This window comes from Bos taurus, chromosome 13 (assembly GCF_002263795.3).
Source record: "Bos taurus isolate L1 Dominette 01449 registration number 42190680 breed Hereford chromosome 13, ARS-UCD2.0, whole genome shotgun sequence".
NCBI lineage: Eukaryota > Metazoa > Chordata > Mammalia > Artiodactyla > Bovidae > Bos > Bos taurus.
In genome coordinates, this window is record NC_037340.1 from 58,916,092 (window position 1) to 58,944,076 (window position 27,985).

The 27,985-nt window shown below is 50.9% G+C and overlaps 1 protein-coding gene across 1 annotated transcript in view; it reads left to right on the top strand.

Moving 5' to 3' along the window:
* Nucleotides 1-27,985, top strand: part of BMP7 (bone morphogenetic protein 7) — an 85,425-nt gene that overhangs the window by 26,470 nt on the left and 30,970 nt on the right. The window contains exon 2 of the mRNA NM_001206015.1: nucleotides 6,869-7,061. Within this exon, the coding sequence (NP_001192944.1) occupies nucleotides 6,869-7,061 (193 nt within the window). The remainder of the gene's footprint in view (nucleotides 1-6,868; nucleotides 7,062-27,985) is intronic.

Genomic DNA, 27,985 nt, shown 5'->3' on the forward strand with positions numbered 1-27,985 from the left:
TTTTTATCGTCTCCCCGGCTAAGAGGTTGGCAGTGGTTCCTGGCATGAGGGAAGAGAGTGTGGCTGAGTGGCGAAGTATTCAGACCAGCTGTGTGGCTATAGACAAGCAACTTTACCACTCTGAGCCTCAGTGACCTCATCTGTAAAATGGACACAATGCATGTGCTTACTTCTGAGCAGGGGTTTTATAAGAATTTGAGGAAATGTGTATGTGTAACATGTGATGTTGCATTCAGGCCAATGGGAGGGCTTTGAGACTGGTGACCATCTACCTCCCATCATTAAGATGGCTACTATCAGAACAGATCATTAGAAAATAAGTGTTGGTGAGAGAACGTGGAAAAATTAGGACACTTGCGTGCTGTTGGTGCCTGCGAGAGTGCTCAATCACTGAGTCGTGTCCTACTCTGTGACGTGTAGACTGTAGCCCACTAGGCTGCTCCATCCATGGGATTCCTCAGGCAAGAATACTGGAGTGGGTTGCCATTTCCTCCTCTGGGGGGAATCTTCCTGACCCATGGATGGAACCGATGTCTCCTACATCTCCCGTGTTGCAGATGGATTCTTTACTGCTGAGCCACGGGGGAAGCCCTGCATTTTTACCACAATTAAAAATAAAAATTAAAAAATGATGGCTCTTACCTAGGTTGGGGTTTGAGTGGGTGTCAGAGTTACAATCCAAGTGAGCTTTTATCAGTTTCTCTCCTCTAGCTCTCTCCTCTAGTCTCTCTCCTCTCTCTCAACAGGGCTCTCTCCCTCATATTGGGCAGTCAAGAAGTTCTTGTAGAATGAGTACACTGGGGGGTAAGGAGACATTGAAATATTTTCGTGGCAGGGTTTATCATTTTAGACTTTTACACGATATTGCTTTTCACTATGTTTAGGACCGTCTCCTCTCTTCTTCTGTAAGAGCAGCAGAGTGTATTAACGCTCATGTTATTAAGAGAGCATTTTCCTGTAATGTCGTTGCTATGCCTGTTCACTTCTCTAGAACTCCCGATTTATGGTATGCCTCTGGCAGCTTTTTCAAGCTCCTTAATCTTGCCATGTAAATCTTGGAATGAATGAAGAGCCATCATCGAATTTCACATCCTTGAAGCTGCAGGGCCGTAGATCACTAGGTGACAGCAGCCTTGGTAACATCAGCTCCAGTGAATTCTGGCGTGTGCCAGAATCTTCCGAATGGATCATATCCCCCTAGGACAGGAAGGAGATGGGGTTGAAAGCTCCAGAGTGAAATCGGCTTGGCGGGTGGGGATACTGGGCCAGGGGATCCTCAGCAGTCAGGGGTCTTTGAAAACTCAGCTCTAGTTTCTGGTTATATTGTGGACTTTGGTTGGTTCTGCTGGTTCTCAGAGCCTCTTGAAAGGGATTCAAGGGTCTGCCCCTGGCCCGTAACTGGAGCTGTGTGGTCCAGACTGAGCTCCTGAGCGAGGAACAGACTTCTGATGCTGGACTTACAGTTTTTACTTGGAAAGTGTTCCTTTGCTTGTACAGTTCTGGGTCCCCTCTCATAGATTAGCAGCATCTTAGGGAACAGTGAAAGGATCGCATAGTCTGGAAAGTTAACTAAGCTTTTTCTAAAAACCATAAAGTTTTTGGAAGGAGCAGCTGGGCCATTAACATGATTACTACTGTTTATCAAGTTTTCCTAGCCCTGGCCAGGAGAGCTGCTCGAGGAGGGAGTGGAGACAGCCTTGTATGGGCGGACCGTCCCCCCTCCCCGCTCCACGATGCAAATGTCTCTCGTGTGCAGCTGGCCACAGTCTTGCTCTTTTTGCCTTTTCTGCATGGCTGTCTTGACCATGACCATTGCCTGGTGTCTCTGAGCAGCTGATGACCAAATCCTGTGAATGGTCACCCTGCCCCTGTTATCTGAGTCTGGCCACAGGCTGGTTGTCTTATCTTGCCTGTCTCTAGTCTTGCTTCTTCCCCTGGATTGAGTTCTTCTCATAGCCGTGTTCTCCATCTCTCATGCCGTAGTGGTCCGAGGCCACTACATCTTTCTCTTGTGTGTGCCTTTCTCCCACAAAATGTGATCCATAAATGCAATTCAATAGTCCCCAGTTGAACTCTCAAAACTCCAGTCAACTTTCCCGCTTGGATTTCCTGCAGGTCACCTCGAGTTTAACCTGTCTGCCTCCACATGTGCTTTCTTCCTTCCTGCTTCATCTGTGGGGTTCTTCCTCCCGGTTACATCCACTGCTGGCATCACTGCACTCCAGGCAGTCCAGGCTAACACGCGGGGACCCTTCTCCATGCCCCTTTCTTCAAAATGCTTACCTTTGACCAATCTTTGATTTCTGTGCATTCCCAGCCCTGCTTCAAGGTGTTTACCCCATAGAACTGTGTTCACCAAAAAGCAAGAATGTCCATCATGGCCCCGGTTGTGATGGTCCCAAGGTGGAAACTACCCAGATGCCTATCGAAAAGTCAGCTGTGGCCTGTCCATTCAGTGACATCCAGTACAGCAGCTGAATGAGTGACTTGCTGCTCCACGTAGCCACAAAGAGGGTGGGGGGGCACACATGGTTGATCGAAGGACGTGGACTCTGGTGGGGAAACCCCAAGTGGGAAAAGTGAGTCTGTGTTGTCGGGTGTTTGCATGGCGGTCACCTTTGGGGACAAGTGAGGGTCTGGTATTAGGGAGGGGCCCTGCAAGGGTGTCTTTGGCGCTAGTCATGAATGTGCTGTGTTGTGCTCTGGGGGCGTTTGCGTTGAGAAAATTCAAAGAACTTCATGAACACTTAGGGTCTGTGTGCTTTACTGCATGTATGCTATTTTAAAAAATTGTTGACTAAGACTAGCCGAGAATTACATGAAGATTAATATATTGAATCCAGTAGACTAATGGAGCCCTACTAGGCATCAGGCTGTGCGGGACAGTGGAGGTTCAGGATCGAGACAGTCACTGCCCTTGGCCCCAGAGCTGGTCAGGGGGTCAGCTTGTACTTGTACATTATCTGCGTCTGAAGAAAGCAGCTTTCACAGTGGATGGCCACCTGGACACCCCCACTGTTACCTGGACATGTTTCTTGCCCATCCATTTCCAGCTGTGTATATAATTGGTCAGGTTTTGCAGGCAAGGAGATCCAACCAGTCCATTCTGAAGGAGATCAGCCCTGGGATTTCTTTGGAAGGAATGATGCTAAAGCTGAAACTCCAGTACTTTGGCCACCTCGTGTGAAGAGTTGACTCATTGGAAAAGACTCTGATGCTGGGAGGGATTGGGGGCAGGAGGAGAAGGGGACGACAGAGGATGAGATGGCTGGATGGCATCACTGACTCGATGGACATGAGTCTGAGTGAACTTCGGGAGTTGGTGATGGACAGGGAGGCCTGGCGTGCTGCAATTCATGGGGTCGCAAAGAGTCGGACACGACTGAGCGACTGATCTGATCTGATCTGATCTGCGGGTGGCTCAGATGGTAAAGAATCTGCCTGCAATGCAGGAGACCCTGGTTAGATCCCTGGGTCAGGAAGATCCTCTGGAGGAGAAAATGGCAACCCACTCCAGTATTCTTGCCTGGAGAATCCCATGGACAGAGGAGTCTGGAGGCTATAGCCCATGCGGTCGCGAAGAGTCGGACATGACTGAGTGGCTAACGCTATACTGTATATAATTGGGCTCGGTTGTTTTGCTCAGAACTGCCTTGGTTGCAAAGGACAGCCACCTGACTCTAATTAATTTACCAGAGTCTTATTGGAAGGATCTCCATGGGACTCACAAATTAGAAGGACTGAAACCTTGAACTTCAGGAAGTGTGGGGACCACTAGGCCAGGGGATTGAACCTGGAAGGCATACCCCTCAATTCTGAGCTCTGTCCTCCCCATCCAGAATCTTCTTTCTCACAAATCAGCTTTCTCTGTGAGGCAGTGTCAATGAGTGTCTGCCCAGGACATTGCATCCTTAGGGTTCAAGGCAGAGAAAACAAACAGGACTCTTTCCCACCAGGTACCAGTAAATAAAAGAAATCCTGTGTTTGGCCCAGTGAAGGGCTCATTCTCTCCCATCCCCCAACTCTGGAGAAGGGGGTCATGGGACAAGATGGCGGCTCCCTTGGGACCATGTGGCTTGATTGGAAGAACCATGAAGAGGCTCTCCAAGAGAAAGAGATGGTATGGATGTGGCACCTTCCGGTGACATCACAGTGAGCTGTGTCCTGGCACGAAATGATCCTCTAGGGAGCAGGAGAAATACTGTATCTTCTATATTTTTTCTCATATGTATAAGGACGTCTACACATTCTATCCCTTCTTCAGCAGATCTTCCTGACCCAGGAATCAAACCAGGGTTTCCTGCATTGCAGGTGGATTCTTTACCTACTGAACTATGAGGGAAGCCCCATAAGGATGTATAGTATCTGTTTATCTTTGTGTATTATTATGTATTGATGATGCGTGGTGTGCTTGGTCGCTCAGTTGTGTCTGACTCTTTGTGACCCCAGGGACTGTAGCCTGCCAGGCTCCTCTGTCCATGGGATTCTTCAGGCAAGAGTACTGGAGCAGGTTGCCATTTTCTCCTCCAGGGGATCTTCCCGACCCAGGGATCAAACCCAGGTCTATTCTATTCTGAATACTTCCACTTAGGAACCCTGTAAATGTTGCTGCCCTCTGCAAGTCAGCAATGTGAACTGCATTTGTTTATCGTAATCCACGTGTGCAGAGGACACTAATTTAGCAAGGGGCACACTTGTATGTTTTGTGTGACTATATAATGGGAGGATGCTGAGAGGAGGCACCCCAGATGCTGAGAGGTGGCACCCCAGGTACTAAGAGGAGGAACCCCAGGTGCTGAGAGGAGGCACCCCAGATGCTGAGAGGTGGCACCCCAGGTACTGAGAGGAGGAACCCCAGATGCTGAGAGGTGGCACCCCAGATACTGAGAGGAGGAACCCCAGATGCTGAGAGGAGGAACCCCAGATGCTGAGAGGTGACACCCCAGATGCTGAGAGGAGGCACCCCAGATGCTGAGAGGAGGCACCCCAGATGCTGAGAGGTGGCACCCCAGGTGCTGAGAGGAGGAACCCCAGACGTGGAGAGGAGGCAAGACACTCCTGACTGATGCTTGGGGATCAGGTTTGACCTGAATGTGGGGCAGAGGTCTTGGCTGACGTGGCAGACGGTCAAGAGAGGAGACACCCAGCTGAGGGGCCTCCTGTTGTTCTACCCTTTATTGACACCCTCCAGCTCAGAATTTCCCCTCCCAGGGCCAATTTTGGGGTAATTATTTCAGGCTTTTATCAAAGAAGGACAGTAGAATTAATTGGCTTTGGGGACCGTCATGAGGCTGGTTACTGTCAGGATGGTTTTTCCATAATCCACTTTCTTTGGACTTATCTTTCTCAGGGATTTGGATCCTTTTAATCCTTTGAAGGTGAAAGTTTTATGTTCATGGGTGTGAGCTCTCTCAGTCAGTGGTGTTTTGGAATACAAGGGGCTGTGGGAGGGAAAAAACTGGATTCCTAGGTTCTGGGTCTCCTTAGGTAGCTTTTCTTAATGAACTCAGGGACATATCAACTCTGGACATTTATTTTAACTCAAGTCTTGGGTCATCAACTACAGTGATTTAACAACAGAGTGTAAAGACACAATTTTCTCCCTAAAAGTTTCTCCCTCCCTAATAGTTTAGTGGTGACTGTTAAACTGTCTTGATCCCTGAGGTTGAAATTGTGTAGATTTCACACTGTGGAGTGGTTTCTATATAAAATGGAAAGCTTGAGAAGGTAAGATTTGGGATTTGGTTTGAACTTTGAATTAGTCACTGCTCTTCTTTTAAGAAATGACTATTCTGACTTTGATACATCACCAGATTCTCTGGGTTTCAGGAAGAACAGAATAATGTCATGGTTCATGCCTCTCATTGTCTTAAAATAATTAATGAAAGAAATTCACTTCGAAAGTCATTCCAAGGATCCTAAAGAAGTTTAGTTGGACAATTTATTCAAAAGAAGTCTTATAACCCTGATATCTTAACTGTCTTAGCAGTTAAAATACGTTTTATTTTGCACATAAAAAAAGTTGTATATACACCTGCTGCAGCAAACCGTATTTGTGATTATATGTCTAAGTTTTCTTTCTTCATTGCCTGTGATTTAAGTGATTGTACCTGTGTTAATATCATGCTTATTCAAACATTTCTTTTCCATTTGATCTATTGTAATTTTTTTCAAATAATGCTATCGTAGCTGAACTATGTAAATACTTGCATGCACAGTTTATTTCTCTTATGTGATTGTTTCTCTTGAGAGGCTCTGTAACTATGACAAATGCAGTTATTTTCCATTTGGCTGGCTCTGCCCTAAACGCCACCTCCTGTGATCTTCCCTATGAGAAAAGGCCAGTGTTAACCCTGGAGGAAGGGGCACACACACTGGTCAAGTAACTTGGCTAAGACCTCAACTGGCACAACTTACTTAGTCTCAGGCCGCCTGGCTCCTGGAAGTATAAAGGTTAAGAGTGTGGGTTTCAGAGTTCAGCCACTCACCTAACTTGTGATCTTGGGCAAGTTACCTGGCCTCCTTGAGCCTCAGTTTCCTCACCTGTAAAATGGGGCTAGATCCTGCCTCCATGTTCTATCACGTGATGGCCAAGAGTGCTCAGTGTGAGACCCATCACAGAGCACACAATGGGCAAACATACATTTTTGTACTTCTGGGTTCCTTAGCTGTCTTCATTTGTAAACTGGGGGTCCACACCCCCACTCTCGGCTTGGCCTGGCCCGGAACAGGCAGTCATCACCAGGGGTTGCCAGTTATGGGCAGGTCTCTAGCAAGCATAGGCATGATGCTTGGACTCTGAGCTGGAGAGTGAAACCCAGTCACTAATGAGCTCTTGGTACCCATGTGTGTTTCCTTCCCTTCCCAGTGGAACATGACAAAGAGTTCTTCCACCCGCGCTACCACCACCGGGAGTTCCGGTTTGATCTCTCCAAGATCCCAGAAGGGGAGGCCGTGACTGCAGCTGAGTTCCGCATTTACAAGGACTACATCCGGGAACACTTCCACAATGAGACATTCCGGATCAGTGTCTACCAGGTGTTGCAAGAGCACCTGGGCAGGTGGGTACCATCCCGGGGCCTGGGCGGGGTCCTGAGCTCCTCCTGAGAGGAGGCAGCGGCAGAGGATGAGGCACGGTCTGTCGTGGCTACTTCCCATGTTATTGTTATTCAGTCACTCAGTCGTGTCTGACTCTTTGCGACTCCATGGCCTGCAGCACGTCAGGCTTCTCTGTCCTTTACTATCTCTTGGAGATTGCTCAGACTCATATCCGTTGAGTCCATGATGCCATCCAACCATCTTGTCCTCTCTTGCCCCCTTCTCCTCCTGCCCTTGATCTTTCCCACCATCAAGGTCTTTTCTAATGCTTCAACTCTTCACATCAGGTGGCCAAAGTATTAGAGCTTCAGCATCAGTTCTTCCAAGGGATATTCAGGATTGATTTCCTTTTGGATTGACTGAGGGAGCACCAACCACATGCCAGGCTGTTTATCTTTTTTAGAGAAAGTGTATGGTGTAGGTTGGGCATCCCTGGTGGCTCAGTGGTAAAGAATCCACCTGCCAATGCAGGAGTAGTGGGTTCAGTCCCTGGGTCAGGAAGATCCCCTGGAGAAGGAAATGGCAACCCACTCCCGTGTTCTTACCTGGGAAATCCCATGGACAGGGGAGTCTGGTGGGCTAGAGTCCATGGGATTACAAAGAATCAGACACAACTTAGTGCCTAAACAACAACAATGGTGTATGTCACCATTTCTTAAAACTATCACCATCAGCAGGTTGGGTTAGGAATAGGGACAGCCAGGGGAGCCTGTGGTTGTGTGGCCCCCTATGGATATTTATGGGTCGTCTGTCTGGGTCAGTGTGTCTTTAGGGGGATGAAGAAGAGGAAGAAGCATTTTTGACAGTCTGCCTATCTCCCACGCATCACTGAAACCCAACACGTGATGTAAGGCCACCAATGAAAGTGGCTGTTTGTAATGAAATGTTTAGGGGATAAAAATCCACAAATGAAAAATAAACAGGCAGAGAACTCTTAGCCTTCCAAGAATCTTGAGGTCAGGAACCGGAAGCTTCTGTTGAAAGACTTTAATTTCTTGAGACCTTTTAGTTTTGTTTCAAAGTCCTCCAAGGGGTGAGAAGGTTAAGAGAATGAGCTGGAACATTTCCCTAACAGGGACATTCTGAAGTCCGGAGGTGGACGCGACCTAGGTCGTGCTACCCAGTGGCTGAGTGTTCGGACATCTTGGGATGTCAGACCTTCCCCTCCCTACCACTCATCGTAATTAATGGAAGGAAGACAGTGTGGGTGCCTCCTTTCTGCTGGACTGTCCTGGCCTCTTCAGTGGGAAAGGAAACCTGTTAGCACATTTGGCTTGGCAAGCCCTGTCACTTGGGGGGTCATCTTAAATACTAGAAAACCAAGTTTTTCTTGAGTGTTTCCAGTGTTTTGCCTTAGTTAACTGTCTCTGCCCGCAGTTTCTTGAGTTCTTTCAAATCAGCAAGTATATTTGTGCATTTAAATATTTTTACAAATGGTGTCTCATCATGCAGTGTCTCCTGCACCTACATCTGTTGCTAAACCTTGATGATCTTGACAGTGAAACTTGTCGATCCTTTCACATTGCTACCCAGGGGTATCCTTGTTCTTCTCATCACCATGCATCTCCCATCGTGCGGGCTGTGCTGGAGGGTATTTAGCCAATTGTCTGTGTGCACACGCTGAGCTCTCAATTTTTATGAATTATAAACAGCATGGGCTGTGTGGCCAACACTTGTCTATCAGTCAGATACAGTTCTAGAAACAGAATTGTGGGGTCAAGGGCCCACACGTCAGTAACTCTGATAGATTTGGCTGAACTGTTCTCTTTGGAGGTTCTGTCAGTTTATACTCCCACCAGCCACATAGAGGAAGCCTGTGGCCCTTATGGGCTCCCGAACATGGTCTTATCAAACCGTTCTGATCTTTGTTACTCTGTCTGATGGGTGACAAATGGCAGCTCAGTGTGGACTATATCTGCATTTTAGGGTCCCCACTTGTCTGCACTTTCCTATACCGTCCCCCTGCTGGAGAGGATGACAGACCCTTCCGGCGGGGAGAGACTGTGGGTATGGTTCTGGGCAGGCAGCGATAGCCTTGTCATTCACCTCGAAATCTTGCTGAAGGCCCTCAGAAGCCCCAGTTAACCCTGGAAGGCTGGACCCTGACTCCCAGACCCAATTACAACAAGAAGCATTGAGTTCTTTCCCCAAGGGTGACATATGTCTGCTCTATGCTCTCACAAAGCTCCTGGGGCTCTTGAACAAGAGCATATGTTTGACTGTTTTTTTTAGTGAAGGCTGATGTACTGGGGGCCAGGCAGGTACCCAGAGGCTATTGGTTAATGGCACTTGATCAGTCCACTTGTACAAACTTCGAGCCCAGCTCACGCTCTGGGCTTTCTGGCAGGCTCCCCAAACCTGCCTCAGAAACCTCCATCAAGAGGTTTAACCTCAGGAATGTGGCTGCCCCAACTGGGTTTGGCTGAGCAGGACAGAGATGGTTGATTGGTGTTGCCTGGGTGGCTCTTCCTCCAAGATCTCCAGGCAGGAATGTGCTCCCCCTCCCTGGCCGGGTCGTTGGGGTCAGCTGGGATGCTGCTGATGTGGGTGGAGCTCGTTTCAGGACTGGAGCGTCCTCAGGCACTGCCCCTGATGTGAGGAGCACCCCAACTAGCACCCCAAGCACCTGCGGGGCTTTCTCCCTCCCGTCCATGTGCTGGGAAGAGCAGCAGAGACTCAGTGATGGCAAGAGGGGGCTGGTGGGCACGAGCTTCCCCCACAGGACACAGAGGCCACTGCATTTGGAGAGATCCATGGGAGTCCAGCCATTCACTTATTCAACCACCTCTGTTAAACCACTGGGATAAACCAGCCCAGCTCATGGGGGCAGGGACCTTGTCTCAAAGCTGGGCAATTTTTTATTTTCAATTTTTTTTTTTGATGTGGGTGATTTTTTTTTAAGTCTTTATTGAACTTGTTACAATATTGCTTCTGTTTTATGCTTTGTTTTGTTTTGGCTATGAGTCATGTGGGATCTTAACTCCCAGAGCAGGGACTGAACTGTCACCCTCTGCGTTGTAAGGCGAAGTCTTAGCCACTGGACCACCAGGGAAGTTCCCATCGGGCATTTTTAAATGCCCTCCCAAAGCGCCACACATGGGGTGGCTGGGAACAATAGAAATGTGCTCTCTCACAGAGCTGGGGGCTGGAAGTCTGAAATCCGGGTGGCAGCAGGGCTGTGCTCCCTCTAACATCTGCAGGAACGGATCCTTCCTTTCTCTTCCAGCTTCTGGAAGAGACTGGCCCTTGACTGCATCCCTGGCTCTCAGCTGCACTGCTCTGGTCTCTGCCTCTGTTGTCACATGGCTGTGCGTGCTCTCTGCATGCCTCTCCTCCTCTGATAAAGAGACCAGTCATCTTGGCTTAGGGGCTGCCCTGCTCCAGCACGACTTCATTACTTACCTAATTACATTTGTAAAGACCCTAATTCCAAAGAAGGTCCCAATCAGAGGTCCCCGCGGTAGGACTGGAGTGTATGTTTGTAGGAGATGCAGTTCCATCCATAATAGGGTGAAGAAGATGGGCAATCAACAACTTAGCAAATAAGTAGACCCACTGGCCTGATAAGGCGATTGGTGTTCCTAGACGGCTTGTTGAGCTGGGGATGTTTGAATGACTAGAAGGATCTGAAATGGGGTGAGGAGACGGTGTCTCAGGGAACTGTAGGGGCCACTGTCTTGAGGTAGAGACAAGCAAGCGTGGGTTGTTGGAAGGACACAAGGGAGGCAGTGATGCCAGGGTGGGGCGGGCCGCCAGGTCCTCGCTTAGATGAAACACCAGCCTCTGGCTTCCGCAGTGGTTGCCAGCAGCTCCTCATCTTTCTGCCTGTGTCAGCCTGCGGTCTTCGTGGGCACCTGGTTCCGTCGTAGTTTGAAGTGGCCACCTCCTCACCCCTGCCTGAGATCCGTGGGGTGAATCCAGAGGCCCAGGAAAGAGAGAAGGCCTGAGTCACTGTGGTTGGAAGAGGAATGGGCAGGACAGCTGTCAGTGGCTCTGTGGCTAGCGTGGCAGGTTGTCTTGATGAGCAGCTTAGCCATAGGCCATCTCTGGGGGTGCTCAGCCCAGCTCTGCGTTCCTGCCTCAGGGGCCTTTGGGCTTTGCTGGGAAACCGAGTTCCCCATCAACAGGCGTTTGAGCACCTGCTGTGTGTTGGGTAGTGGTGGATGTGACCGGACCCCAGTCCCTGCCCCTCGAGGAGGTGACATTCAGACAGAGGAGGTGACATAGGATGATACGGCAGGTGCAAAGCATAATGTAGAGCAGGGAGTGGACAGAGGCAGCCAGTGGGCAGGAGAGGCTACTTGCCTTAGACTTCCAAACTTCTTATCCATAGTACTTGAAAGAAAGAAGCAAGGCCTTCATTCTCCAAAAGTTAAAAGGTTAAACAATTTTTTCAAAAAATTATTCTTTTTTTCTGGGTGGGTTTTGTTTTTGAATCCAGAATCAAAACGATCCTATGACATAAATTCCTCAGCTAGGACAGTCCAGCTCTTTAAAGTGTAGATTTGGGGACTTCCCTGGCAGTCCAGTGGTTAAGACTGTGCTTCCACACAGTCTGTGCTTCCACACCCACTGTGCAGCGTGGGTTCCAGCCCTGATTGGGGAACTAAGATCCTGCATGCTGCAAGGCATGGCCAAACAAAAAAGAAAAACAACCAGAGTATAGATTCAAATCCCGACACTCTGTACCAGTGTGGCCTTGGGAAGTAGTAACCCCTCAGAGGCTCAGCCTCCTCCTCTGTACAGTGGGGATAATAACTGAACCTACCTCCCAGGCTTGTGGTGAGGATAAAGGGAGTTGACAAATTTACTTTGAACATAGTAAGTGCTCAGTGAAGGTTTGGCAGATATTAGAAGCATCACCATGACTCTCAGCATCGTCACCATCCTCACCACCATCACCATCCTCACCACCATCACCATCCTCACCACCATCACCACTACCATCCTCACCTTCATCGCTGGGAATGCAGAGACCTGCTTCGGAAAATGAAGGACTCTGGGTTTTGGGGGTGGGACTGCCTTTACCATCTATGCTAAATCCCTTAATTCTGCAGTATCTGATGGGGATATAGGCCTGAGCTTGCTTGGAAGTGGAGCCCTAGTTTGCATTTCCCCAACCTGGGTCATGCATCCTCTTCAAGCTGAAGGCCTTTGGCTGATCTGACCCTGAGAGAAGCCCTGTTCCCACCCCCGCCGCCTCGCCGTGTAGCTGTCTGCTCCCTCTGCTAAGGGAGTTGTGGCCTCCCCGACACCGACCGCCCAGCTGTGCGGAGCTTGGAGCTGGGACATCTGGCGAGGCTCTGCCTGAGCTCCAGGAAAGCCCTCGGGGTGCTGGGGATTAGCCGGCTTTGGGTCGGCCTCAGCGTCTCTCCCCCTGTGGCAGCCACTTTCCACAGAGTCCTCTTGATCTCTTGGAATCCAGATTAAATTCCGATAATGAGCCGAGCTGGAGGCCTTCCATGGCCCTCGGGCTCAGCTTGCAGCTGGAGAAGCGTGTTGGGGCCGCCCTTGGCCTGCTGTGGGGGAAGTGGGGGCTGAGAAGCAGGTCTGGGGAAGGTGGCCTTGGCTTCAGTGGCCTTGCTGGGGAAGAGGTGTGGCGGGAGGTGCTAAGGGATTAGAGTCTTGCCCGCCTTCTCTGAACGCTGGACCAGGGGCTGGGCAGTGGGGCTCGGCTTTCAGGAGCTGGTGCCACTTTTGTCCCTTTTGGCTCTAGCTTTGGTTCCAACCCAGGGTGAAGGTGTTGGTCCCGAAAGCTCATGGGTTTCATTTGTGGAACTTGGACATTTTCCAGCCTCCCCCTTCCCCTCCCCTCTCCTTGTGGGTCCACGCTTTGTCCCTGCAGATCTGCCCCACCTGTAGGAGATGCAGCTGGTCAGTGAGACACCCTGGCGGCAGCCGGCCAGCAGAACCCCCTCGTGGGGACTCCGTCACTGCCAAAGTCAAGATGAAGCTGGCAGCAGGATAAAAAATGTCCCTCTGTGTGTCTCAGGGACTTTGGCTGCCGGGAGGGTGACCTCAGAGGGACACAGTGAAAATGCAGGTTCCAAGTCAGATGGCTGGAGTGCAGCCTGAGCTTCTGTGTGTCTGACAAGCTCCCGGGGAAGCGATGCACAGAACTGGGAGGGGAACTGCTGGGGGAGAGGACGTCCCACTATGGGGAGCAGGGGGCAGGGGGTGTTGTGGGCACAGCACTGCAGTCTCCATGCCCTGGGGCAGCCCTAGGGCAGTGGGTCATCAGACCCTTCCCAAGTCTGTCGTGTCAGGACTTGGTAATGAGACTGCTCGTTATCTTCTTATCTGACTTCAGTCACTGTGAGCAGTGGACAGAGGGACATGGTCGCGTTGCAGGGCACTTCACGTTCATTGAGGACCTTGGAGATGACCCTGCAGAGACTTGATATCCCCATTTCCCAGGTGTAGCGACTGGCTTAGAGAGGGGAGGTTATTTACCTGAGACCCCACAGTTCCAACAGGGCAGAGCTGGGACTCAGCCTCAGGTCTCTTGGATTCCAGGGCTTGAGTTCTTGGTCACAGCAGCACCTTGGAGGAAAGAGGCTCAAACAGGGTGACTCCCAGTTCCCGGCTGTGGTCCTGACCCTTGGCTGTTCATTAGAATCACCTGCATAACCAGGCCTCCCAGGCGGCTCAATGGTAAAGAATCCGCCTGCCAATGCAGGAGACGCAGGTTCAATCCCTGGGTGAGGAAGATCCCCTGGAGGAGGAAATGGCAACTCAATCCAGTATTTTTGCCTGGAAAATTCCATGAACAGAGGAGCCCTGTCCAAGGGGTCGCAAAGTATGTACATACTTAGTACACGACTGAGGTTTGGGGTACGGCTGGGCATCAGGATTTTTTAAACTCCCAGGTGATTCACTGTGTAGCCCAAACTGAGAACAGTTGTCTGAGCTCTCTCTTCTCCCTCCTCTGTGGGCCATCACACATGCCCAGGAGAGCAAGGGGGAGAGATTTCCTCTAGCCCAGGCCCCTGGACTCCTCTTGGCTCGGTCTCTCAGAGAAGACTGTCTCCTTCCCAGAGGACTGAGCCCGAGTGTGGACCAGGCCCTGACTGACTGACTGCTCCGTGGCACAGGGGCAGGGGCAGGCTGAATGGAGAGGTCCTGCTGGGCGCTGCTTGTAGAGGTTTCCGGGAGCTCCTGAAGTATTCTTGCTCCCACAGAGGGCCTACGTGCCTGGTTCTGCGTCTCCTGGCTTTCACCTCGCACCACAGTACCTCCGCCCCAGGGTGTGAGCTCTGGTTTTGAGCTGTTTTCTTGGGAGTTGCTGGTTCAGCTTCCCAGAGGGCAAAGAGGGAGCACTGGCTGTCCAGGCATGGCTGAAATGTCCTAGAAAGTCAGGGGACAGCAGCCTGGTCCAGGGCACCCAGGCACTCCTGGCCACCTTCCTCTAGGGCCTCCTCCGAATCCCAGCTCAGAGCAGCTTCAGCAGGACTCAGGGGCCCTTGGGGTCTACTCACGTGCCCAGAGGGATTGCACTGGAAAAAAACCCTGCATCCAGCAGTTCCCCCACTGAGTGGAACAAGCTGTGTCGGGCTCAAGCTGTGCTGGTCAAGTCGCAGCTGGCCTGCCTTGCTCTGCAGCCCGGGACCACTTGTCTGTTGGCCCGCTGTCCTGTGGACCAGGGCCAGTGTGGGCCTTGGTGCCTTTTAAAGCCTTTGTGCCTTCCATTTCCTTTTGTAACTCATCCCCAAACTGGCTTCACAGGGCAAGACACAAGTCAGTGGTGGCAAATTCTCTGCGTCGAGTGCTTCCAAGTTGCCCTCTCTAAGTCTTCACGACATCCTCAGGATGTCTTATTTTCCCATTTTGTGGATGGGGTCACTGGGGCACAGAGAGGTCAGATGACCTTCCCGAGGCCACACACTAAAGGTGGAATTCAAAACCAGGCATCAAGTAAAATTTCAAATGCTGGGTCCACCCCCGTCCCCCAACCCCCTCCACCCCCCCTCAGAATTCTGATGTAACAAGTCTGAGTATGCCCAGAGTGGACTTGTTCCTTGTTCTTTCCTGCTTCTTTGAGGATCTGAGGGACCTTGTGGGAGTCCTATCATCCATTCAGTGCAGGTGGAGACTCCTGCCCTGCCTCCTCTCCCAGGACAATGCTTTACTGGTGTCGGATTCCCCAGAATGAGCAGGTGGCAGCTGAGACACCTTTCTGGGAGAGAAGATTCTAAATAGAGATGCTGAGGAGCCTTTATAAGGAGTTGCTTCTCTGCCCTGTTCCTGTCACTGCATGGATTGAATGCTTAATGAATGCAAAGGTCAAGGTGATCAAGTGTCCCATGAGGCAGCCCCTTGCAGACCCACCTCATAGAAAGGGCCACTTCCTTACATCTTGTTCGTTTGGCTGATGTCTTCCGAATTCGCGATGTAATCTGCACGCTCCGGTTTGGGTAACACCTCTGCGAACTGAGGGAAGAGTTGTCTGTCTTTGCCCAATGGTGACGATGACAAAGCTGACTGCTCAGGGCACGCAGTGTGCTGTCACTGTCCTTCCCAAGCCCCCGAGGGGGGTACCACCATTCACCCCATTTTGCAGGCAAGGGAACTGAGGCACAGTAGCGGGTTAGGGGTTAAGGAAAGGACGTTTGTATCTGTCCCCAATCATATCTGTTTTTCCTCCTTGGCTGGTGGATACACACATCCCCTTTCTCTTCATGGCAATCCTAGGAATTGGGTAATGGGAGGGAAACATTTTCTGCACAAGGGAACTGAGGTTGAGAAGACAGAAGAGCTGCCCTGCTTGTCTCAGAAATGCTGTGTGGACAGTCAGTAAAGACCAAGGGCTTGGGATCCACATGGACTCGAGTGGCTCGTGAGCCCCCATGAGCCTCATCAGCGAAGATCTGAGTGGGAGTGTGGAGACCATCATGGTGACCCAGAAGCAGAGCCAGGGACGAACTCTCCATGAGGACAGGCGTCTGGTGCGCTTTGCTCACTGTTCCATCTTGTGTGCCTGGAACCTGGCATACAGTAGGTGCTCAGCGAGACACATAAGCATGAATGGAGCTAGAGGGATCTAGCCTCCTAGCCGTGGGCTTCCTGAATGGACTGACGGTAGCAGCGTCTTTCACGAGGAGTCTTAGCACCAGACATAGCGGCTGGCACAAGGCTATGTGAAACAGGTACCTGCTGGTGCCCCTCTCTCACTTCCCGAGCATCCAGCCTTGGGCCCGTCCATCCTCGCAAACCTTCCAATGTGTTCTCTCTTCCAGAACTGAAACCCGAGAACACCTCTCTTGCAATCTTTCTTCAGCATCTGAGCCCAATTTCCAAAAAGTGAAAATTGCCCATAATTATAATACTTTTCGATCCCAGGGAAGTTTCCCTCTGATGATTATAATTATATTATTTTGAGTTTGTGTGCCAGTGGGTACCCAAGGGTGGGTTGGTTCTTGTTTGCAAGTAGGGGACATGTCAGCCTGTATGCCCTGGCCCCGGGTTCCCTATGCTGGAATGAATTTTGGAAGAATGGGCTTCAGTATTGGGGGCTGGCTGTATAACTTGATCCCGGTGCTTTAATTCCAAAAGCACTTCATACTTGGACCTCTGCTCGTCCATAGGAGTCTGTTTTTCCAAATGTATTAACATCTGTGTTTCATATCAGGGCCTGTAATTGCTTTAGCCTTTTTGGCAGGAGACAGAGAGAATTAATATTTTTCAATTTGGTCATGAGCAGTCATCTGTAGCTGGGAAGAAAAGTGCCTGTTCAGATGTGAACTCAGTAAGGATGGGAAATGCAGGCTCACCAGGAAGGGGATGTTTTAAAGGAGTCAACCATGACTAAGGAAGCCCTTGGTTATTTCAAGTTCAGGGTGGAAGTTGGCACTTGGGTAAATGCTCAGCATGCTTCCAAACATTGGCTCCTCCTTTGTCTTCCAATTGCCAGCCTGCAACAGCACCATTTTCTTCTTTTCCCTCGATAGTGCCCAGGTCTTTGGGCATTTGGGGGCAATTGGAGGAGTGGATCTTCCCTGGTGGTCCAGTGGTTAAGACTTTGCCCTCCACTGCAGGGGTATGGTTCGATCCCTGGTCAGGGAGCTAAGATCCCCCATATGTACGCATGTGTGCTAAGTTGCTTCAGTCATGTGTGACTCTTTGTGACCCGGGGGACTGTAGCCTGACAGGCTCCTTTGTCCTGAATTTCCCAGTCAAGAATACTGGAGTGGGTTGCCATGTCCTCCTTCAGGGGATCTTCCCCATCCAAGGACTGATCCTGTGTCTTCTTGTCTCTCCTGCACTGGCAGATGGATTCTTTACCATTGAGCCACCTGGGAAGCCCAATGACATTCATGAGTTTGGTGCATTTGCTATATTTAAGGAACCAATGTTGACGCATTATTATTATGAACTGAAGTCAATAATTGACCCAGGTTTTCTTGTTTTTTCCTCAGTGTCCTTCTTCCGCTCTACGACATCACATGACATTTGGTCGTCACGTCTCCTTGGGCACCTCTTGCCTGTGGGTTTCTTATACCTTGCTTTTTCCTGGTGACAATGACAATCAACCAGCTTTAGACAGAGCACTTAGTCATAATCCTCTGCTACTGTTGCTGATCTGTCTCAACCTGACCTCTTTCAAAATCCAACTCGACACCCACATCCTCCAAATCTGCACTCAGGTGGTCAAGATCGCCAGGTCCTCAGCCTGTGGCCTCTGGGGCCTTCGACCATTGCACCCCTGGTGCCTGACACACATCCTGTGGTTCCTCTTCTTGAGTGAAAACTAGATGGTGAGAGCCTTTAAGGGGGTAGGACTTTAAATTTTGGGGGCTCTTCCTCAGAGCCTAGTTAGGGACTTTTAAAGATGACACTTGGGTCCGAAAGCAGATGTTTCATTTCCCCTTAACGCTGTGGGTGAGGGATTTGGGCTCAACCTTTGGCTCCAGGGTTGGGTCCACAGGCCAGGGGAATAGGGGTGCGGGGTGGTTTGTGAGTCAGGTTTTCAGGTGGGACAAGCATTCGAAGGAGCAGCTCCCAGAGAAGCCAGTCCTTGTCGAAGGAAGAAGATTGGAGTGTCTCCTTGGAGAGCGTCTTCCAGCAGAGCCCCTGGAGAACGTCTCCCAGCATTACACATGCAGGGTGGGCTTCCCTCACAGCTCAGCTGGTAAAGAATCTACCTGCCATGCAGGAGACCCCGGTGCAATTCCTGGGTTGGGAAGATCTCCTGGAGAAGGGAAAGGCTACCCACTCCAGTATTCTTGGGCTTCCCCTTGTAGCTCAGCTGGTAAAGAATCTGTCTGCAATGTGGGAGACCTGGGTTCGATCCCTGGGTTGGGAAGATACCCTGGAGAAGGGAAAGGCTACCCACTGCAGTATTCTGGCCTGGAGAATTTCATGGACTGTACAGTCCATGGGGTCACAAAGAGTCGGACATGACTGAGTGACTTTCACACGTGCAGGGCTCGCAGCACATCCCTCCTTCTTCCTAGGAGAAGAATCCATGAGGTCTGTAGTCTTGATTCCTGTAAGAGGGACCACCCACCAGCTTCCCCTTCATCCCTGGGTCTTCTCTCCAAGGTCCCACGCCCACAGGCGCCCCCTATAGATCATCATGGGAATGGAGTCCCTGGCTGCCCAGGATGGGCACTCCTGCTGTGTTGACCTCGCCAGCGGTGACCTGGGACAAGGCCTCCTCCCTGTGATGGCTGGCTGGAGCCACAGTCTAGATGCTTCTGCTCGGCACCGCCCTCTCCTGCCCCGGGGCTTTCTCTGACCCCCTGATGCAGGCAACCCACTGCAGAGTCAAGCCCCCGGAGCATCCTTCCATCGCAGGTGGGCAACGGCAAGTGGATGTTGACTCCAGCCTCCTCATGCCCCAGGAAGTACCACGCAGAGCTGTGTTCAGACAGCGTCCGGGGGCGCCTGGCGGATGTGAGCCCCAGATGCCCACAGCTTCATGTTTTGACCTCTTTCCATCCCTGCCTTACTTCCCACCCCCTTCCTGGTGGTTCCTGGGGTCACTTCTCAGACAAACCACTTGCATTCAAGCCTTTGACTCAGGATCTTCTCCTGAAAGAAGAAAGTGAAGTCACTCAGTCGTGTCTGACTCTTTGTGACCCCACAGATTATAGCCTACCAGGCTCCTCTGTCCATGGGATTTTCCAGACAAGCATACTGGAGTGGGTTGCCATTTCCTTCTCCAGGGGATCTTCCTGACCCAGGGATCGAACCCGGATCTCCCCCATTGCAGGCAGACACTTTACCATTTATCTTCTCCTAGGGGAGGGACAAAATATAACAGAGGACAAGTGTGCCCACCTGGTAGGGCTGGCAGGGGTACAGTGGCATAAGGCACATGTGATGCTTGGCACAGGGGTGTGTCCTCAGCCTGCCCGCTCCCTGTCATCTCTCAGCACCCCTCCCTGCTCTGCATCGCGATCTGGTCTTTGTTTTTGAAAACCTGGACTGTGGTCCTCACAACACTTGCTCTGTCTGCAAACTCCATTGCTGAGTTCATTTCCTTTTTCCCAGCTTCACTTAATTTTTTTTGCGTCTGGGTTTGGAATCTTAAAACAGCCTGTGGTTCTTTTTTTGGGGGGGGAAAAATAGGTAGGAAAGATGACCCAACATGAGTGTGTTTGTTTATTCCTTGAGTGTGTGCGTGAAGGAGGCTGAATTTACCTTGTGCTATTTCGGGCTGGAGCTGGAGGCTGGAGGAAATGGAGCAACTGGGGAAAGTCTCGAAAGATGAGTCTCCCATGCTCGGCGTCTCGCCCACCCGCCCCCGGGATGCCAGACGCAGGCAGCTGCCTGGCGCGTGGGATTTCCCATCTCAGAGCTCCACAACGTGCCCCACAAGGCCTGGTTGTTCTGGGAGCACCCAGGGGCCTTTATGTCTCACCTCTGAGCTCTGAAATACCCAGCATGGCTCACTTCTCAGTGTTTGGTTTCTGTAGGGACCATACCCAGGGTGAACAGAATTCCAGACCACCAGTTTTCTGGGAATTCTGTGGCCCAAACCCTGGAATCTTAAGTAAGCAGGAACAAGAGTTGGGTCCCAAAGTAAACTGGAGGTTGACTTTCTTCCTAGTCGAGGTCCCCTGCCCGTCTATGTCCTCTGGGTTTCTCCTGACAACATGCAGATCAAGGAGCTAATCTTGACCGAGGGCTGAGGACACAGAAGTGGAGGAGGTGAGGCCTAGGCGGCCAGGCAGCCTCCAGCTGGGATGGGCTGGGGGTGATTTGGCCACCCTGTGACTACCCAGGCAGGCCCTGTGCAAGGTGGAGGACGTGGAGGTGCCTGGGCACGGACCAGCCTGTGTTACCAGGCAGCCTGGTGCCCCTGAGCTGGAAGAAGACTCCCAGTGGGTATGGAGTGGATGGTGGCCCGAGGCCCAGGGAGGTGGAGGTAAATCCGTCTCTGGAGGCACCTGTGTGGGTGTGTGCTCAGTTGCTCAGTCGTGTCTGACTCTTTGCGACCCCACGGACTGTAACCCACCAGGCTCCTCTGTCCATGGAATTTCCAACACAAGAATACTGGAGTGAGTTGCCATTTCCTCCTTCAGGGGATCTTCCCGACCCAGGAATCAAACCCATGTCTCCTTCACTGCAGGCAGATTCTTTACGGCTTTGCCACCAGAGAAGCCCAGAGGCACTTGAATCGTTAGAAAGAACACTCACTCTTCCTTTTTTTGAGTAACATAAAACTACAGAAAGTGACACCAGAAAACCTCCTTGCCTGAAACGAAACTCCAGTTAGCAGCACCTTCATTCAAAGGTCTTTGAAACCTACTGTGTGCTGTGTTGGTTGCTAGATCCTGGGACTCCAACAGAGGTAAGCAAAGCAGGACTGGTTCCTGCCGCTGAGGAGCTTACAGTGTGTTGGGGTGAGAGGAAAACCTGAGAACCATACAAGCACATTTCAGCTCCAACCTGAGTGCCGCAAAGGAGAGGCCGTGAGGCTGGAAGAGGGTGCGCCCATCAGGCAGGGGCTTCCCTGGGGGGTTGCAGGGTGTCCAGGTGTGACAGGGGAAAAAGGACAGGGAACAGTGTTCCAGGCAGTGGGAACAGCATGGACCATGGCCTGGAGTGGGCGGAATCTGGCCCAGATGAAAGCTTGAAAGGAGGCTGGGGTGGCTGGAGCCCTGGGGGGCAGACAGAAGAACAGTGGGGTGGCAAGAGGTGTTGGAGAGGGAGGGGGACCAGACCCCCCCAGAGCCTATAGGAAGGGTGATAAAATGCCCCCCTGTGCCCACCTGGAGTTAACAGTGCCTCCTTTTTCTCCCCAGTGTTTCCCAGTTTGGACCAGCAGTTACAGCCTCTCCTTTTTTTATGAAACACTGGGGAATTTGGCTTTCTTATTCTAAGAGCTAATAAAGGGCTTAGAGCAGGGCGGTGATCTGTTCAGAATGGAGGTTCTGAAGGCCCAGCAGGGCTGCTGGGGACGGAAGCAGGGAGGGGCCAGAAGGGTGGAAAGAAGATGCTGAGCTTCCTCTAGGTGGCTGCTCTCCCTCCACCCCAGGAGCTCTGTGAGCTGCCCTGAACCTCACTCTCCTTCCTGTGAAAGGGACAACAGGACTTGCCTCTTAGGTATCATGGGGTTCAATGGGCCATTTCCGTGCCAGGCCTGTTCTAAGACTGCTGCCTCTCAGAGGGGCAGAACGATGTGGTTGTGAGTGAGCCCTGCTGTATCCTGGAGCCTTGAGCCTTCAGCTCCATGCAGGCATCTCAACTGAACTCAGTTAATGCATCCTTAGAATAGTGCTCATTGCTATCTCCACTTTACAAACAGAAGAGCCTTCCCAAGATCACTCTGCTGTGATTTGATTTCAACTTTCCTAGGACCCAAAGTCTTACTTCACAATTCTACATCCCTGACCTCCTCAGAGTATGATCTACCCTGGGGAGAATCTTGAGCTCCACTTAGACCTCCTGGCTGTTTTCTCCAGCTGGTAGCTGCATCCCATTTTTAGTTCCAGTCCTCATCGCTCTCCACTGCCGGCCCCCATGATCTGCATGTGTACATAAGTTCAGAGCCTCTGTAATCACTCTTCATGGCCAGAGGAGACAGTGCTTTGCAGCAGGATCTCTCAGTTCAGTCACTCAGTCATGTCCAACTCTTTGCCACCCCATGGACTGTAGTGTGCCAGGCTTCCCTGTCCATCACCAAATCCCAGAGCTTTTTCAAACTCATGTTCATTGAGTTGATGATGCCATCCAACCATCTCATCCTCTGTCATCCCCTTCTCCTCCCACCTTCAATCTTTCCCAGCATCAGGGTCTTTTCCAATGACTCAGTTCTTCCCATCAGGTCGCCAAAGTATTGGAGTTTCAGCTTCAGCATCAGTCCTTCCAATGAATGTTCAGGACTGGTTTCCTTAAGGATGGACTGGTTTGATCTCCTTGCAGTCCAAGGGACTCTCAAGAGTCTCCTCCAACACCACAGTTCAAAACCATCAATTCTTCAGTGCTCAGCTTTCTTTATAGTCCAAAGAACTATATATAGTTTCTTTGTAGTCCAAAGAACTATATATAGTTTCTTTATAGTCCAGGATCTCTCAGAACCTCTCAAGAGCTGATGTGCATCGTGAAATCTCTTAGTGCCTTCTGGTGCTTGTTCTTGGTGCTTTCTGGTCTTATTTGAATACAGAACTTTGTGGTCTTCAACCTGTTCATTTTCCTCTCTTAATACTTTATTTGTGAGAGACTGTTTCTGAGAGTTTGGCAAACTGCAACCCTTCCTCTTGCACACGGGGCAACGGAGACCCAGACCTTAATGGCTGCTGATCTGTGTCCTGACTTTGATAACATAGGCCTCTTGGGCTCTGGGAAGGAGTGTCCTTGACCCTCCTGTGAATGCCCTGGTAGGTGGATGGGGAAGGGAAGAGAGGAGGGAGACAGAGACAGATAGACAGACAGTCCTGGGGGTGGCGAAGCTGTGGGCTGGTGACTCGTGCTCTGGCTGTGGGAGGATATTGTGCTTTAGTGTGTGTATTTTTCCACCTTTCTCCCCCAGATGACTTAATTTTAGGCTTCCTGGATAGGCGCAGCCTTAAGAAAAAAAAATGTTTAAAAAAAGCCTTAGACCTCCCTGACTTCATCTTCCCATCCTGGGGTCACCAGGGACTGTCTGGGTGACTTGGAAGAGAGATGGGGCATTCCCTGAAGCCCAGTGGGGTGCTGGGATCTGGGCTGGGTCCTCCCCTGCCCAGAGGGGCACTCCCAGGACCGAGAGCCTCAGGGCAGCCACGCCCCACTTCCTCTGTGGGCTCCTTTGATCTCCTTTCCGCGCTTCCCTGCAGGGCTGATGTTTGCCGGCAGACTCCAGGTGCATGGTGGCGGGGCTGCTGCCTTCCCAGCCTGACTCATCCTTAGCAGCGCCATCGCCTGCTCCCCCTCTGTGACATCGAATTAGTCTGGGAAAGCTCTGGCCTCTCCATCGCTTACTGCCTTCTGAGGAGTGTTCACGAGGCCCAGAAACCGTTTACAACATGTAGGGTTTTAAAAGTAAAATGTCCAGCCCTGCAGTTTCCCAAAGAGCCATAGGGTGAGGGTGAGGGTCAGAGCAGGGCTGAGGGAGAGTCTGTGTGCTGTGCTTAGTGCTCAGCCATGTCTGACTCTTTGTGAACCCTATGGACTGTAGCCTGCCAGGCTCCTCTGTCCTTGGGGTTCTCCAGACAAGAATACTGGAGTGGGGATCTTCCCAACCCAAGGATCAAAGCTGAGTTTCCTGCATCGGCAGGTGGATTCTTTACCACTGAGCCACCTGGGAAGCCCTATGGAGAGTCTACCCAAAGCCAATTATTTCCATTCCCTGCTTAAAACTTGCCAGCCGCCCAGCTCTCCCAGCATCGGAACCTTCCCGTGGCTGGAGGCTGCCCTGCAGGTTCGTGCCACCACCTGCCCCTGTGCTCACCGAGCTCCCACAGCCCCTCCACGGTTGCCTCTCTCATGAGATTTTGCACATTCTGTTCCCTCTGTTGGAACACGCTTCCTTCCCTGAGCTTCATCAGCCCTGCTCACCTTTCTGGCCTCCCTCAGGAGACACTTTTCAAGGAATGACCTCCCTGGACAGCCTCACCCCTCGAATCTGATGCTTTCCTTTGTCTTGCTCACCCTGAGGGTCCTTCCTCAGGGTTTACTTGTCCTCAGGTGAGATGCACTCACAGCCCCTGGACCATAGCTCTCGCTCCTCCCTGCAGAGCCCAGGGGCCAGAGGAATCCTCAGGCTTCCCATCCTGCCAGTTTCAGGCTTGTGTTCCCAGGAGCTAAGTGTGTGCAAAGTGTTAATGATTTCTCCGAGGCCCTGGGTGGAGTGGTTGGCATCTTGCATCCTGCGTGGGGCTCTACTGCTCCAGGAATGGGTTGTGGGCAAAGGCCCTCCTTGAGATCACAGTCTCTAAATAGTCTCTAAGGAACCACAGGGCAGGAAAAAAAAAAAAAGGCAGGGAAGGGGCGGAAAGAAAAGGACTTTCCACCTTCCCACGCTGGAGATTTTAAAATATCCACTTTTCTGTCATAGTAGGACTTTCCAGAGGGAGGTGGGTTGAGATGCTGGAAACTGGGTCAGGTGATGGCATGGGCTTCCTCCTGCTTCCCGCTGTGGGTTAGATTTCAGGTACTCTCCTGGGTGTCCCTGGGAGGGGGAGCCTGCAAGCCACAGCAGTACTCTGACCCCAGTGAAAAGTGAAAGTGTTAGGTACGCAGTTGTTTCAGACTCTTTACCACCCCAGGGACCATAGCCCACGAGGCTCCTCTGTCCATGGAATTCTCCAGGCAAGAATACTGGAGTGGATTGCCATTCTCTTCTCCAGGGGATCTTCCTGACCCGGGAATCGAACTCAGATCTCCTGTATGACAATCAGACTCTTTGCCATCTGAGCCATCAGGGAAGCCCACTCTGTCCCCAGGCCGGTGGTTAAATATTGACACCCCTCCCCGCCACAGAGTTGGGATCACTGGTGGTTTGTGTCTCACACAGAGCAAGGATTTGGGGGAGCCTGGGTTTCGGGAGGGGAGAAATTGCTTTTGGGGTCTTCTGGTGTTTCTTTCATTGGAAGGTTAAATTAGTTCACCAGCCCGGCTGCCCCTATGAGCCTGGAGGAGTGGGCAGAACTGTCCCCACACCAAAGAGGAGGTGAAGCCAGGCCAGCCACCATGCCGGGGTTTGCTCCACTGACCCAGTAAAACATGGAAATACGCAAACTTGTACTGTCTCACTTCTTTAAGAAACAGATGGTGCTTGGTGACTTGAGCCAACGTTGATGTGTGTGTAGCGGAGAGAAACACCCTTCAGAAGGAACTGTTGCTGCAGCTCCGGAGTATTTGTGTTTAGGTTCCCCACGTGTAGGTGTGCCAGCTTAGAAAAACTTGTTAGCATCATGACACTGTGCTCTATATTTTGAACTTAGGTTGGCTTTATTCACTTTTTAAAATATGGCTTCACTGAGATATAATTCACATACCATCATCCAGTCAACCTCGTAAAACGTATTATTCATTAGTTTTTAGTATATTCAGAGTTGTGCTGTTTAAGGGGCTTCCCTGGTGGTTCAGTAGTAAAGAATTCGCCTGCCAATGCAGGAGACACAGGTGATGCTAGTTCGATCCCTGGGTCAGGAAGATTCCCTGGAGTAGGAAATGGCAACCCACTCCAGTGTTCTTGCCTGGAGAATTCTTGGACAGAGGAACCTGGGGGGCTACAGCCCATGAGGTTGCAAAGAGCTGGACAGGACTTAGTGACTAAACAACAACAGCAGTGGCTAATGATGTTGACCCTCTGTCTGTGTGTTCCCTGGCCATTTGTGTATCTTTAAAGAAATGTCTATTCAAATTGGCCTTCTCCACCTTTGGAATCATGCTAGCTTTACAATATAGCTTCTCAATTTGCCTCTTGTGTTTTCTTGACCAGTTTTTATAAGAAGCAATTTTCTCTTAATAATTTGGTGAATTTGGTAAAAATACAGTATCAAAGCATCTGGGTGTGGATTGGGGAAGGTGTTTTACTCCTATCTCAATTCACTAGTACATATTTAGTAACTTGACTCAAATTTTCTATTTCTTTTTTCTTAACCAATGTTAGCATATTGTATTTTCCCAGAAATTTGCAAATTACACATCCTGTTTATGACACCTTCTTACTTAATACCATATATCCCCGTTGTCAACAAGTACATGCTTTGATGGAGCTGTGAAGCAGTGGGGTGTGCTCTCTGTTTTCACTCGTCTGTCCCTCTCAGTAGATTAAGGTTAGTTGTCCATTTTTCTGTTCTGAACAGTGTGACTGTTGTTTGGGTTCTACCTCTGTGGTGAACAAGCCACCCACAACGCGGTGGCTAGAACAACAATGTTTAATTGCCCAGGAATTTGGGCAGGGCTCAGCCGGGCAGTTTTTCTACTATTGGTAGCGTCTGTTGTAGTCCCCAGTGAAGCTGGGAGCTCGGCTGGGGCCGGAACACCCTAGATGCACCTCCCATGAGGGCTGATTTGGTTTCTGTCTCTTTCTCCCCTCATAGACCCTCCTCCTCCACAGCTGCTGCCCTGTTCCCCTTCCGTGCCTTCTCTGCAGTAGAGGAGTCAGGGTTGCCAGTCCAGTGGGGCAGCAGAGCAGATCCAAGAAGCCTGTTGCATTCTTGCCCTGGACATGGCAGGGCCTCCTTCCCACTGGTCCGCAGTGAGTCAGATGGTCACTGCAGATGTGAGAGGTGCGAGCAGACTTCCTGATTTATGAGAGCGCTGCTTGTGGGGAGGGGGAGGAGGAATTGTTGATGTCATGTTTGCAGACAATGCATGACTGTGAACATCCTGATACACTTTGATGAATGTTGGTGTCAAAGGTGATCGTTGTTTGAGTGGACATGTGGTCTATTGTTCTGGGGATCTTAGGAAATCACATAAGGACTGGGACCAGGATAAAGTCCCCATCCTAGAATTTCTTGCTGTCTAGCAGGGACTGTGCACCAACACTGGCATGACTTGGAGTAACTATAGAAATGCTCCAAGAGCCTTGGGAGTTTATCCTTAGAGTAGTCTTCCCTCAGCTCCCTCACCTGCTGCAGGAGAGGACATTCTGGCCATTTTACAGAGAAGGAAACTGAGGCTGTGCAATCAGCTGGCTTGCCCTACTTGCTTTCTTCCTTCCCTGCTGCCTGGACTTCATCCCACGCCCCTTCTCTAATATTTTCTCTGCTCCCCACAATGTTGTGACAATAACATGCATCGTGCAGGACTGAACACGCTTCTGATCTCTTGCCCCTTGGTGAGAGGGTGCGTTAAGGAGGTGATGGGGCTCAAGTGCCCAAGTCCTCAGGTCACGCTTCCAGCACTGTGTCCTGGTTCTCTCACTTTCAAGGTTTATCAATGTGGACTTTTGTCCTCCCCTCTCTAAACCTCACTCTGCTGCTGCTGCTAAGTCGCTTCAGTCGTGTCTGACTCTGTGCGACCTCACAGACGGAAGCCCACCAGGCTTCCCTGTCCCTGGGATTCTCCAGGCAAGAACACTGGAGTGGGCTGCCATTTCCTGCTCCAATGCATGAAAGTGAAAAGTGAAAGGGAAGTTGCTCAGTCATGTCCGACTCTTAGCGACCCCATGGACTGCAGCCTACCAGACTCCTCTGTCCATGGGATTTTCCAGGCAAGAGTACTGGAGTGGGGTGCCGTTACCTTCTCCGAAACCTCACTCTACTTATGTATAAAATGGGAACAGTAACCTGATTGTTGGAGATCAGGGAGCTGGTACACAGAAAGCACCTAGATTCTCAGCAGTGGCAAAGGGGAGAGAGGGCATTTAGGTTCCCTGAAGCCCAGGTGGCATTAGTGGCAAAGAATCTGCCAGTTGAGGAGCTGTGCAAGACATGGATTCAGCCCTTGTGTTGGGAAGATCTCTTGGAGAAGGGCATGGCAACCCACTCCAGTATTCTTGCTT